This window comes from Chaetodon trifascialis, chromosome 21 (assembly GCF_039877785.1).
Source record: "Chaetodon trifascialis isolate fChaTrf1 chromosome 21, fChaTrf1.hap1, whole genome shotgun sequence".
Lineage (NCBI taxonomy): Eukaryota > Metazoa > Chordata > Actinopteri > Chaetodontiformes > Chaetodontidae > Chaetodon > Chaetodon trifascialis.
Window position 1 is genome coordinate 10237115 of NC_092076.1, and position 14860 is coordinate 10251974.

Sequence of the window (14860 nt, forward strand, 5' to 3'; positions counted from 1 at the left end):
CATGGTAAGGTCTCTTCTTTCCATGTGCAGTGTGCTGCATGAATAGCAGATGTGTAAGTAGATGTAGTGAATATAATTGTGATCAGTCATGCACTAAAACATGTTTAAATTATGATTAAATCAGAATTTGGAAACTAAACATTAATTACGCTAAAAATGAGCGTGTACCTTACACCTTACCTTCCACTGTCCCTGCACTGGATACCAATAGCATGCCCATGCACAAGGCATTCACTGGAAACAACACATGCATGTACTGGATGAATCGAAGTTTTGAGCTTTGGAGACGAAGCACATTTGCAACAGTATAAGTACAGTATAACCATAATATATGAGACAACAAATCTTTAGATATAGAGGTTGCTTCAGATGTATTTGAGTAGCTGCTCAGACTGCGTTTCCTGACCCCAGTGATCCCTGAATATGTTATTTCGAACTGTGGTGCTTGTGCTTTTGCCATACCATAAGCAGTGTGTACAGTATTTATTTATGTGTGTGTGTGTGTGTGTGTGTGTGTGTGCGTGTGTGTGTGTGTGTGTGTGTGTGTGTGTGTACCTGTATTCTTCCTGAGTGAACACAGGAATGACAGACGGCTGGAGGACTGTGATCTCCACTAGAGTTGTGTTCTCCTTCGCAGGCTCGCCATCATCATAAGCCACCACCACCAGCTGTCAGTACATCACACACACAGGTAAAGACAAAGTCAACACATTCACTAGATATCCACATTATTGTCTGCAACATGGCTGTCTAGTGCTGCCACCGTTGTCGGTTTATGCCCTCTAACGCTGCGAAGAATGCAGCTCGCACCTTTTGACAGTCTGCTGACAGTGGAGACAGCCAAATAAATTGATGCAGCTAATACATGACAGGCTGATAATAAACCGGAATAAACGTCTGCATCATTGTTGCCCACATTCTAAAAGCACATTATTTGCATGGGAATTTGAGAACAGGATGAGTGTGCATCCCTCTGGGGTGCTCATTTTTTTCCACTTAGCCTTTCTTCTTCATTTAATTGGGGAGGTAACTACTGTTAACTGGACCCAAAGGAATCTTAATGAGGGAAAAGCTTAAATATCAAGACATTGAAATATTGTGTATCCTCCCTCGTATTCCACTACTGATACTGAATTGCCCTTCTTTATATTCACACAATAACTCACGCTTTAACCAGGAGCCTGCTGAATGCACAGATAACTTTAACTTCAATAACACAATGGCTTTTTTCAACTGCACAGAGGATTGGAATTTGTTGTCTTTTAGTTATGAACCTGTTTCTAGCTGCGACGTGCCAATGTGTTTAATGAAAATACCTAAAGCTGTGATGCCTTTATGTGGTGGAGGACATTAGATAGACGTTTGCAACATGTCAATGACGTTGTCAGAGTTTGTGTCCTTGTCAAAATAATACCTCAGACAATATTCATCTCAGTCATAATCCAAAAATTGTACTCAGTGTTGGACGGATTCATTTTGTTTGAGTTATTGGGAGCAAACGAGGTAGAATTAGTCCCCTGAGTGACATCTTCAGAGGACGCTGAATCCTTGTTGTGTTAATTAAAGCCCAATGAAAAGATGAAATTAGCATGGCCCAAAGCCCCATTTGGAGTGCAGCTGGGAAAGGCAGTTTTGCAACTCATAAGCTACTGTGGTATAGCTGGTATACTCTGTACAGTTTACGTGTAAGGGTGCTCTGTGCAAAGACAAAGTTAAGTACAAAGTAAACGAGTGCAATCTGAGAATGATGATCAAGTACATTTTTAAAGACTCAATTTCATGTGATGCCATCCTAATCTGCCACCCACGAAATATCAAAAGCTACAGCGAGACAGGGATGCACCAGCTAAATCTCCTCCTGTAGTGATGTCTTTATTGGACTACAGCCCCGGTGCCAATGTTTACAGTTTGAGTAGATCAATTTGATTGATTGGGAATTACCTTAAGTGATGCTGCATACGTAATTTACATTGTGATATACAGCAGACTCACTGCCACATGGTTATATTTAATGCATTGAGTTAATGACTGTCTGATGGAAGTTGATATCTTTTCATCGTATAGGTGCCTGTTTTATAACATCTGTGTTGGGAGTGTGAAATGAAAATAAAATTTTGTTGTTATTAGTACAAAAAAATTACAAAACTGGCACAGGTATCCAGTTCTGATCAGTGTCACGTGGTTCTGGTGTGGCAGAATTAATTTTTCTCATTTACTCTCCAGGAAATCTTCTTATAATCCTCATATGACCTCTGGCATACAACATAGTATCTATTATTGATTACTGGTGACCTGCAAGTTGAACTTTGTGTGTGTGGATACTCACACTGAACTTGAGGTTGGGCTCCTCGTTGAGGTTTACTCTGGTTACTACATTTCCCGTTTTTTCGTCCACACCAAATATACTGGCAGAGTATGGATAAGCCTCCTGGTCCACTTTATAGCGCACTAGACCTGCTGGGGTACCCTGTGAAGAGGAACAGCGTGCTCAGGATGACAGGTTCAGATGAATGTGGCAGGATGAAATATGTCTTGCTTGCCTTCTGGAATGCTGCCACTCTTACAGACTTTTTGGAAAGTAGCTTCAAATTAAAAACGCACTGTAGTAATGACTGTGTAATGAATTAAAGCAATTAGTGTGGCCCTAAATGTCAAAAAGTGTGCTGTCCAAACACACATGAAGCAGTTAAGACTCATACGTCACCACTTGGGGATAAACGAGGTCCAAGTTTAGGCACCCAGAGGATCACGAGCCTCTCAAGTGATAATGAGCGCCATCAGATTCTATGACTAATTTGACTCAAAATGTCAGGAAATACATAAAATTACATCATTTTGTATAATATCTGGCAGAGTTTTACCCACTCTGGATCAGAATCATGTCATGAAAACCTCTCATGTTAATGAGACAGTTGCAACAAAGCAAAGAAAGTTATAGAAAGCTCATATTTAAAAGACTTTTGCTGCAACAACACTAACAGATTCTGTGTCAGTATCAAATTAAAAGCCTGAAAAACATCTCTACAAATTGCATTCAACACAACAAAGTGTCAAAACAACATTTCTTTCTTTCTTATTAAAATAACACACACGGCAAACAGCCATTATTGTTCCATTTCTTCTGAAATGAGTTCGATTTTGTCAAAGCACTGCAGTACCTCAGAGCTGTCTGCTCCACTCTAAGCTTTCATTAAATAACAGCTCATAGTGAGTCATCAAAAAATTTCACTGTGACGAATTCTCATAAAGGTTTTTACTTCTGAGGTAAATTTTCAGTCTGAGGGGTCGGACACTAACGCTCGAATATTATATCAAGGTGCTATTTAGTACCTTGTTTGAGCACTGGGAGCCTTTTAAGCACACAGGCTGGACAGCATAATGTTACTTTTTAACCCAAGAGAGTCTCGCAAGGTGCTTAAACCTTAAGTCTGAATCAATTCTGCTGATGTAGGAAGACGGTGAGCACATTAGCAAAAGGTAGACAGGGCTTTTAAAGAGGCTTATGGGGCAACAATGCCAGCGTACAAGATTCCACATGGAGATGCCTTGAAAATAAAACCATGGCTTCCTGAGCAGAAATGCAAAGGCAAGATACTTTTGGCCTTGTTTTCCCTAAATATTTATTTGCTGATTTACCATTTGGTTGTTTTCTGATTCCAGTAAAGATGAGAGCTGTCTCTCATACAGCCACAGCGTTTCAGATGAGCATCCAAACAAACTGTGACTCAGCAGCTCCACACAGGCTATATTCACACTGCACTTAGATCCTGGTCTGAGCATTTTACAACCTTTAAAACCCGGGGTTAAGTGCACCAGACTATCTAATGGCTCACAATGGAACTCTAAAGTGAGCTAACCTTCATTTTACAGCAAGCAGAAAAAAACAGCTTATATTATAAAAATGTTTAGACTTAAAAGCCCAATTGAGGTATCACTAAGTGCTACACAGGGGTAATACCCCCCCCCCCCCAAAAAAAAAAGAAAGAAAGAAACAAACAAAAATGGCTCCACTGAAGAACAAAGTGCAAATGCACACAGACTGGAGACAAGCATCATTATCTTGCATCATTCCCATGCACAATTTAGGGAACAGACTACGAAAAACAGCTTGATTGAATAGCAGCAGCTGGAAATGCTCACCGCAGGGTCAGAGTCGTTGGCCATCACTGTGGTTACAACAGTTCCCTTGACAGCATTCGGGGCAACCATGCCTCGGTACACTGGCTGGCTGAATACCGGAGAAAAGTCATTCATGTCCTGCAGAGAGATAAACACAGAGGCGCACAGTAGCATTGCATTAGCATTGTAAACATACAGTACAGCAAACTGCTTTTGTTTTCCACTCAGCGTCTGGAATGTTACATGTTTAATACGAATGATGAGCAAAAACACCCTTTCCACCCTTACTCACTCTTAAAATTTGATTTAATTCTGTTTCACTTTTGCTCTGCAGTCCCCAGTCGAGGGAGGGAGGCCACAAATCAGTTCAGCTTTGGCTTGGACTTCGAAACAAATGTCCTTTTCTCAGTTCGGAGATAGATGCAGCACTAAGTGGAATAAATCAGATGATCACAGGGCGGAAAACCTGTGGGTCCTTTTTTCCTTTTAATCACTGGGCTGAATGGTGGATTTTAAAACTTGTTTTCACAGTTGTCAAATTGAGACGCAGAAGAAAAACAATACATGAGTAAAAATGGTGTGAAAAGGACAGAAATCGGCCGCTAAGTGCGACAATTATACCTCTAAAGTCTTGGATGTCAAAGCATTCTGACAAGCGATCAAGGTGCCGCATCTTTTCTGTGAATTTAGTAAATGTGCTCATGCATGCAAAGACACTGGTGCGGGCCCTGAATGTGAGTATACTGATACACCTGGAGCAGAAACAGTGAACACTCCCCGTCTGCAGCTGAGCAGCATCACGAGGAGGGAAAAACAAAGCAGATGAAGGTTTTTGTTTAACTACAAATATCAGCCTGTAGTCGTCAGTCATGTTCGGAGGAAAACAAAAGAAGCTTGCCAGTTGGCAGCAGTACAATGTATTACAACATTAAACTGCATCCATGGCAACATAGCTACGCTGTATATACAAATATCAACATTTATTAATGATTAAACCAGTTTCCCGACACTGATAATAAACCGTAATTTGGTTGATTGCTCAGCGCTGGAAACCAACTGGCTTGCTTGCTGGAAAACACTATGTAAATAAGCAACTTTTGATTTTCTCCATCAGTTACTGTAACTTTGTGCCATGCCACACTTTGTTTTTGTCTATATCTGTAATCTTGTAGGCCAAACAAAAGAGGGATTCCAGAGACTACAATAATCATTTTCTCCTCCACAGTCATTTTTTCACAGCTCGCAAAGACTGCAAATCCTGCAATGCCAACTTCTTTTCTGTGTCTTCACAATGATGCTTCACCACACAATGTTTCCATTACAGGACTCTTCCCTTAAACTGAAAAGACGCTGAACTAAAAGAGAGACACAGTGGCCTCGCGCATCCTTCTGTCCTGCTTAGATAGACGAATCAACTCATAAACACACACCCACCATGATTCTGACAGTAACAGAGGCAAGTCCGGGAGGCATGGTTCCCTCTGCGTCCACGGCCTCCACAGCGAATGTGTATGTGTGTTTGGAGCCAGTCAGCGCCTCATAGTCCAGAACTTTGAGAACCGACAGCTCTGCGGTCACTGGGTCGATGTGGAAAAGCTGAACGGTCTCCTGGTCCAAGCCTTCAGTTCTGATTCGATATGTGAGGTTGGAACCGAGGTCGGCGTCTATCGCCTACAGTGAAAGAGGGAGTCAGAGGATGGAAGAGAAAGTAATATCATTGCCTTGTGAATTTTATGGCAAGTTGAATTTTTTTTTATATTGGCCACAGGGACAAGCATGTCAATGTGCTGGAGCTAGTAGCAGACTGTAGTATTTTCATTAGGTCTGCGTTGAGCTGGTACGTCTGAAACGCCTGTGGTGGTAAAATTTATAGTCCAGCTGGTCGTCCGTATCTTATTTTTCCTTCTGTAACTATTTTACTGCGTGGCTGAAGGGAAAAAGCTATTTTTTTTATTTTATTTTGACACTCCTCTGCAAGTCAGTGTGTTTTCAAGTGTTGTCAATTTAAATTATGACTTTTTAAAAATGTCTCTGTATGACTGCGATGATGAGGCTCGTTGGCTGGACTCTGAGACTGAATTTATGACTGCTTTTACTGAGCTGAAGTCAAGGGCTCAGCTTTGACCTGCAGGCAATTTGATTCAGGCGGCCTGAAAGTGCGGTAATAACTCAGAGCCTTAATCTCATGTTGCCTGATTTTCTATTTAAGTCTGTCAAGCAACTGTAAAACAACTGGCTGTTTCAATTTGGATTTGCATACGGTTTGTTGGACTCTTTGATTCCATAGTGAGTATTGGTAGTGACAATACAATGGATGCTAATTTCAGTATCGATGGTTTGATTGACTTTTGTTGCTGTCTTTGTTTAGGATTAATGCACTCACTCTGCCTTTAACCAGTCAAAAACTCCATGTATTAACCTGCGGATAATGTCATAAATATTCTAAACCTGCTATGTGCAATGTAATAACTCAGTACATTTTTGTCCTGGTTATTACACATTTTTGTTTGTGTTAATTATGTCAAATAACCTCATATATATATCCTGCCACTAAAGCTTGATGTGGTGCAGTCACATGGCTGAGAGGATGTTTTTTTGTGTGGTCTTTCATGCTTTTAGCTTGTAGAAAGCCCGCTTTTGAAATAAATGTTATTTTGTATGAAGGCTGTAGAAAAAAAGGGATGTTTTTGTAGATGGAGAACAAAATGCTGTCCAGTGATTCAACCAGACAACTGAAAGGGCAGAAAGAGACAAAAAATGCATCTGAGCAACAATTAAAGCAAAAATCTCAAATATTTGCATTTATTTATTTTTTTTAATATTTCATTTAAATGACTGTTAAAGACACTACCTATTGCAGAAAGAGGGAGCACAATGGTGGCGGTGCATAAGGCCCACTGATGAAAGTACTGCAGTATATATACAGTATATTTACAGTATACTGAACTGGGTATCTGTGGTGACATTGCTGCAGCTTCACATTAACAGCATTTACCTGGCAAATACACAATGACTTTCATTATGAAGAAGTTGCAGGAAACGTCATGTGTTTGTCAGTGAGATTAGCACTGACTGCTGTCGTTGATCAACGAGACAACGGTCATTGTGCAAGAAGGAGCAGCCACAGTGAGCTGTAAGAAGAAGAGCTGCAGGTGACACGATGCATACCTACGACTCAACCAACCCCTTTCAGTACAGCCTGCAGACTCATGCCGTCTGCAGCATAAAATCAGATCATGATTGCTCACAGAAAGTTAGAAAAAGACCAGATATTGCCTGACATCTTTATTAAAATGACAGTTTCTTTTGCTGCCCCTGGGATTCTGTGACCTGCAGTACAAAGCCGTATTTGCTGTTACTACCACTAAATAGAGCTGCTGCAATATCAGCCAGGACTGAAATCTAAAGAATCAGAACTTGAAATAAGCGTATGAGGAATCACAAGCTGTTTGTAAAAGAAACTGGAAGCTTATCATTAAAATTTGTGCGAGATTGAATAAGAACAGGTTTCTGTTTCAGTCACACGTGCACAACAATGCTTATAGCTAACAGGAATTAACAGGCATGCTGCTTTAGCAAAGCTATTCTTCAAACTCCACAGCAGAAATAGATGGTTAGTCTGGGGCTAGCAGCACTATTGATCATGGACTATCAACTGAACATATACTATGGACTCAAATCACAGTCTAAACCTATTCAATCTGACCGCTGAGTAGACTGCAGACAGAGTCCAATGAAAAATTAGATCCCAAAATCCAAAAAGAGTCCAATTGCACTGCTGTGTTTCAGTAATGACTCGGGGTCTCTCATGCTTCTCTGGACTGGAAATCAAATTCAAAATCAAAAGGTATTTGTGTGAAAAATGGTATTTTCTCCTGTCATGCAACACTGGAACCATAACTAGAACTGGTCAGGCATTTTCCCAGAAAGCTAATACTTTACAGAATGACTCCACATTAGCTGCAAATGGACAGATCCATCAATCCACTGGCTCACCTTTAACTGTAATATGACTGTATCTTTGGGGCTGTTCTCTGGTAGGGTGACGTTGTAGGTTTGCTGGGTGAATATCGGGCTGTTGTCGTCTACATCCAGCACGGTGACAGACAGTGTTAATCTGGATCGCCGAGGGTCCACTGCACCGTCCCAGGCTTCAACGATCAGAAAGTAGTGGCCTTTCACCTTCAAGATGACAGAGAGTCACAGTCAGTGATCTGTTTACCGCCATCCTTTTTTTTCTATTGCATTCTACAGCATATCTATCACATCCTCTGACCTCTCTGTCCAGCGGCACAGTGGTTCTGATCGCTCCAGTAGCGTTGATGGAAAACAGCTTCTGGTGGTTGACGAGCCGATAATGGACCTGACCGCTTGACCCCAGATCTGGATCTGTAGCCTAAACACAGACACACAGCAATGACATGCACACATAAGAAACGAGGACTAAAGGTCTGAAACGTCTGTATTGAAACGCATGCAAGCAAATTTCCTCTCAAATCCAGCTAAACGTATGTGTGAAAGATGCGTGAATTTGTCTGTGAAGATACACAAGACTAATGTAATATTTTTACATGTGAGGGAGTGAATGAGTGAGTGAGTGTATGAGAAGGAGAGTGACTGGGAAGTTACTTAAAAGAGAATCATCAAAGTCATTTTCTGCCTCAAAGTTTCACTCAAGGAGCTTTTATCAAATATTGGTATCCATTCACGATTCATTTGGATCTTGTGAGCCTTTCAGTACTACATACTTGCATGGAAACTGTCAGTATAAATGAGCACTTTACTTCTTTTGCTCTTACTTCCGTTTGTAGGTTTCACACTGAGCAAAAATTCAAACTTCACAGGTTTTAGCATTGACAAGGTGACAAAGACAAGCCTTGGTGAGCTGCTCTCCGTCTGTCTCGCGTCTCTCCCGGTGTCAGCTGTGTTTTCCTTTTTTACCCTTGTCCAGAGGAATTAAACTTACTTTCCAAAAGTAGTGATTGTTCAACTCAAGAGTTAATGAGACAGTGGTTTCAACTTTCAGTTAGAAAAAAGTAGCACAGGGTGTCTTTCTTTTGTTGTACTTTCATCCGACTTTCTTTCCATATTCATGGATTACACTCAAACTCTGACTCCGTCTCCACATCATCTCTTTCAACTGATAAAATAAGGTGTTGGAAAGGTGACAAATTGCTATCCGGTGTTCCTTTCACCCTCTCTGACTGTTCATCCTGTCCAATGAGCTCTCTGACGGCATTAAAATAGATGAGAGCAGAGCAGAGGAAATATTAACATGGTTTGTGTGTGTGTGTGTGTGTGCGTTTGCTTATGTTGCTTTCTGACTCTAAAGTCAAAGCTATGTGTGTGTGTTTAATGTTATCAGTCAGAGCTTGAGTGTTCAGGACTTTGCATAACAAAATCAGTCAGGAGAAGGATTATTATATTACTATAAATGTTAAGAACACAGTCTGCCTTCTGTTTTAGGACAATCTTTATGGTGTTTGCATACATTACATCTCTTTGACTAACGATATTGCTGCGACGGTCATCTGACATTAACGAGAATTTAGTGATCACTGTGGATAAAAACTGTGGCATAAGCACAGCTCCAGTTCTTGGAGCAGTATGTCAAGATGCTCACACAAAGCCTATGGGCCAGAATTTAGCAGGTAATGTACCAAGTTAACTAACTTAGCTTAGCGTGTTAGCGCCCTAACACTTGTCAATTAGCACTTAGCACAAAATGCAGCTGAAGCTAATGGGCAACAGTTTTGCAGGTATTTGATCATTAACTGAAGCACTGGTCAGACATTTTGTCCTTATTGTCACCACATGAAACGTGAAGGGATCAGCGAAGTTATTAGGATTCAACCTGAATGTTTGTTCAAAATTTCATGGCAATCCATCCTGTATTTGTCAAGATATTTCACTCCGGACCACAGTAGTAGACTGACAGCCTCCCTGGCATTGATTTAGAGCCCCACCACTAAAAAAAATCCCACTGAAACAACAAAACCACCCTAGATTGATAGAAAATGATAAGGATCATAAAACCAGTCTGAAACAACGGCAACTGATCCCACTTTATGACAATGTGGCGTTAGGCTCTTGTCAGCTGGGCAGGTAGCTGGAGGAGGAGCAATGTCAGCACTTTGGAGGTGTTTTAGGATAAGCAGTGACAAAGAGTTCAAGGAGTTTACTAATGCGAGCAGGAGGAAACAGCGGAAACCAACTTTGCATCCAACTCTGGAGAAGTGAAAGATGTCCACAGAAAACCCACAGGTGGCAAAAACGACAGAAGCTCTCACCCAGCACATTACGCTTGATGACTAGCCATTGCCACTTGTAGATAATGTGGCATTTTGTCAGCTTCTCAGAATTTTGGAGCCGAGGTGTGAGATCCCCAGCCGTCAGCACATCGCAGGAACAGCATGACCAAACAGTCTAATCGAGCAGAAATGGGGTCTAAGAACATTTGGATCAGAATATGAGCTTCCCAACGATGTTACTGCTCACCGGTGGACACTCCTGGAAAAGACTCCGTGTTCTCGCTCTGTTTGGAGAGCTAATGTGAAAAGTGAGCTCCTCTGACGCTTTGGCAGCAGATGTGATTCCTGCTGGGACTGAGATTCTGATATGTCTGACCAAAGATACAAACGAGGGCCATGACATCCAAACAACGAAGGGAACCTTAGCTGCGACCATCAAAAACAAATCCCAGCGGTCCATTTGATCTCCATCTGTAAATGAAGACCATGAGGTGCCAAACTAATGATTTATGACTTGCATTATGTACATCATATAATATATGTGGGCTGTCATTTTCACATCCTTTATATAACTTGATTATAAACTGTAATGTTTATCTAACCCCCATTATTCAACTCATATCTATATTACATTGTATTTGCTGTGCTGTGTCACTTCTGGCTGTGGCACTGACCCATTTTTCCGTCTTCCCCAATTTTGGATCATTAAAGTTTTATCTTATCTCACACAGTGACTATTAGGATTAATAGAAATTAGGTTATGTCTTGGCGGTGTTATGTAGACTGTAACAGAGAAGAATGAAGTCCTCTGGTATATTTTTCAGTGATTCATCGATATCTGGGTGTAAAACTATTATAAATTTAATGGGGCATCCAGCTTTTGGGTGATTATCTTGGGTTGTCTGGAGATGGGAGAGACACAGAATGAAACGGACAATGACAGAGAGAGAACAGGAAAGTAGGAGAGAGACAGAGACAAAAAGGAAGGCGGCTGAGAGGAGAGATACATTTTGTGGTGAAGGAAACAGGAGAGAAGACATTTTGTAGCTGTGCAGGTTTTGTAGATGTAGACGAGGAGGACGTGGATGTAAAGTGCGTGTTCACGTGTTTGCATTTCTACAGTCCCATCCATCCAAAGCAGTGATACAACTGAATGATGTGAATCTTCACTCACTAACTCACATCACTCACATCAATCACTAAAGCAAAAGCAGTTAGCCTGGCTGCTTCAACAGGTCCAGTAACAAATTCCTCGTAGCAGCACCGCTAATGCTCCGTACATGTCATAATAAACAGATGGTGGAGATGGCAAAGATTCCCATGTTGATGACTTGTGAGCATTCACATCACCAAGAGAGTTGCATGATTACAGATTTAGTTGTATGATTAAAACATTGTGCACTGACAATACAGTATAATACCATGGCAATGACATTTGGCATCCTTATTTGTTTGTTTTCAGGCATTTCTGTATCAGTAAGTGCCAAAACGGATAATTTGTTTTCACAAAAATCAAAAATTTCCAGTTGCAATTACAACTTGGTTGGTTGAATTCAACTTTTGTAAGGACGAAACAAGATGTAAAGTGTTAATAAGTGAGCTTTGGAGGTGCTAGAAGGCGAATTTTGGTACCTTTGGACAGAGTCAACCTAGCTGTTTCCAGTCTTTATGCTAAGCTAAGATAAGCTAAGCAGCAGCTGGCTGAAGGCATATATTTTGATGAACAGATATCAATAGATATCAAACATGTATCAGTGTTTTCATCTAACCCCCGGCAAGAATAAGTGAATAAGTGCATTTCCCTAAATGTCAAACTAATCCTTCAAGTGACAAATTTTCAAGCTGCCACCATCAGTGAATATAGCATTCGGGTCTCTTGACTATTGTTCCCATGGGCACGTATTTCAAAAGGAAAATCACTTCATAGCACACCCAAATGTGCACGGCGTCAGTCTCAGGTCATTTTGTGAGAGATGGGGGGAATATTTGTCCCTGTGATGCCAACTGAACTGATTGGGAAAACTGACGAGAGATAAATGAACAGCAATTTACTCCCGCCTACATGAAATATAAAGAATTATGAAGAGGGCAGATGCTTGATATATGACAGGGAAACATTATTGTGCATTAAGTACTCCTTCAAGCTGCCAACAGTAAAGCTGTCATAGCATTGCATTTCAGACACTGGATGAACTCCTTTCGATAGTCGGCTGGATTAATCGTCTCGATGTCAGACATATTGATGTGTGCAGTTCCTGGAGTTAGGCGCTGTAGAAAGTGTGCGTATATGTGTGACTTTCTCTCTGCCTCTATCCTACTCCTGTTCACTCTTTCTCTGTCTTATCCCTCCCTCACTGTCTTTCTCACAGTTCTCTCAGCATAATTACATTGCCAGACAGTTAAAAGCCAGAAACACAATAGGATTAATGTCTCAGGTGCGTTACTTCTGCTGCCTTTCAACACACACCGACACACAAAAAAAGGTAGCTTAAGGACCGAAATATACACTATCTCTACCATCGCTAGCTCTGCCTTTCCTGTTCGGGTGCTCATACCTCTTTTTTCCAATTTCCCTCTCTTTTTTCTTTTCTCTTTTCATCACTTTCACACCTCCACCTCTAATTTCATTCCTAGATACAGCGAGAGAAATACCTGCAACTGAAACTAAATTACTGAGATTTTTCTTCCATCCCTCTCTGAGCACATTTCTTTTGCTGCACCAATAAACCATATAGGCAGGTATTATAACAGTGTGGGAGACAAAGGCATACAGACAAGCCATCACTCTAGTAATCTTACTCCTACATTGCGTGTCACTGTGTGATTGCTTCTGTATATGTGTCCCTGTTATTTCTTCTATTAAAATCTGCTTCCCATCAGGTACATTTCGTGCTCCACCTGAACTTCATTTCAACTGTTTGGTGTAGCGTCACATAGCATGATGTACTTTTCTGCATGAGGAACACGTACTATACACACATCCAAACGACACATGAGGTATATATTTGTCACCTATGTCCACAAAAAATGCATTTGCACTTGCATGCTGTGGTTTAGAGAGTGGATCATTTTACATCCTTGGGCCTCTAAAGAGTCACAAATATGTGAGTGCTGATGACAGCAGTAAGAAGACAGCTCTTCACTTCACAGCATGTATTCCATATCCTTTATTTTCCCCCTTTTTTATCAGTGTTGTGCTTCCTAGCAGTAACGGTGGCTTACTCGGATGTACTAAATCAGAACAGATTTGTTTATTTGTTTGTTTCTTGTGATATGCTGTTGTGGTAAGAGGAAACATGGTTCACCACGCCATTGATCTGGAGACATCGATATTGTCTACTTCCTCAAGCTTTTCCCTTCAAATGAATCGGATTAAAAGAACCCAAAGAAGAACAAAAACAAAATCTACAGCTGATCCTATTCAAGGCATATTTTGTGCAGAGTATGGCCACTGTCAGTGCATGCAGAGAATAAACAACCACGCTGTACGGACAAGCAATCACGCCATGAACAAACAACAGTCTGCTATTTTTTCATTCCAGCTAACAAGTGCAGCAGGTGATTCCACTGATTCATTCCACTCTCCGTGGTTGAAAGTGTGGAAATCAGCGAAATCATCTGGTGTTGTGTTGTCCTTCCCAGCCCTGGAGGAGGGATGGCTCCTGTGGAGGGATAAACCAAACTGTAAAGTGATGAAGAGGTACTTTGGGAGGCAGCCAGCTTGAAAAAAAAAAAAAAAAAAGCTTGATTTTGAAACCAAATTACAGGCCCTTGGATGCAGCATTGGATTCTCCAGGTTTGACGTTATCAGACAAACATGAGAGTGAAATCACTTTAGAAGTGGTCTGTCACCATATAATGCAAATTCAAAAAAGGATTCACCTCAGTCGGAACCAATGGTGGTGACGCCACATCTTAAAGCAAATTAGTTAATATGTACAGTATTAGAAAAAATATGTAATTCTAACTTTGATGGTCATTTCCTTTTTCTAGTGCACTTTTCTCATCTGTAAAACAGAAACCACATCTTGAACTCCCGAAAGTTAATGCAAGAATGCACCCGTACTCCCTCGGCTGTTGCCCCCCCCCTTCTCTCTTTCTACTCCCCTCTTACATCTCCCCAGTGTCCTTCTCCCATTCCTCTCTGCCACCCATGCATATCTCACTTCCTTCCCTCTTCCCATCTCTCTCTACCCTATCGGCATCAGCAAACCAAGGTCAGGCCCATTCATTCTTCCGGAAATCTGTTTAATACCTACAGGTAGGGACCCTGGTTTGGAATGAGGCCCAGAGTCGTGCCTTGCACAGCCCGCTGAGGGATCACGCCGTCTGTTCTGGTTTGGAAAATATCCAAGGGTCCTTGAAAGGGAGGAAGTTCAGGATTGGAATACTTTCAAGTGCCCTCTCTGAAGATTAGGGTGGGTTTTTGGATGTTGAATTTGGAACACGCCCAAAGGTCTGAGCGAGAGTTAAAATTTTGAATGTTTGTA

General features: G+C 41.2%; 1 protein-coding gene across 1 annotated transcript in view; it reads right to left on the minus strand.

Moving 5' to 3' along the window:
* The window catches only part of LOC139349888 (protocadherin-15-like), a 170447-nt gene that overhangs the window by 63230 nt on the left and 92357 nt on the right, over nt 1–14860 (minus strand). The window contains exons 21-26 of the mRNA XM_070990928.1: nt 8396–8515; nt 8116–8301; nt 5554–5790; nt 4141–4257; nt 2327–2467; nt 556–668 (exon numbers count right to left, since the gene is read on the minus strand). Coding sequence (XP_070847029.1) covers nt 556–668; nt 2327–2467; nt 4141–4257; nt 5554–5790; nt 8116–8301; nt 8396–8515 — 914 coding nt within the window. The remainder of the gene's footprint in view (nt 1–555; nt 669–2326; nt 2468–4140; nt 4258–5553; nt 5791–8115; nt 8302–8395; nt 8516–14860) is intronic.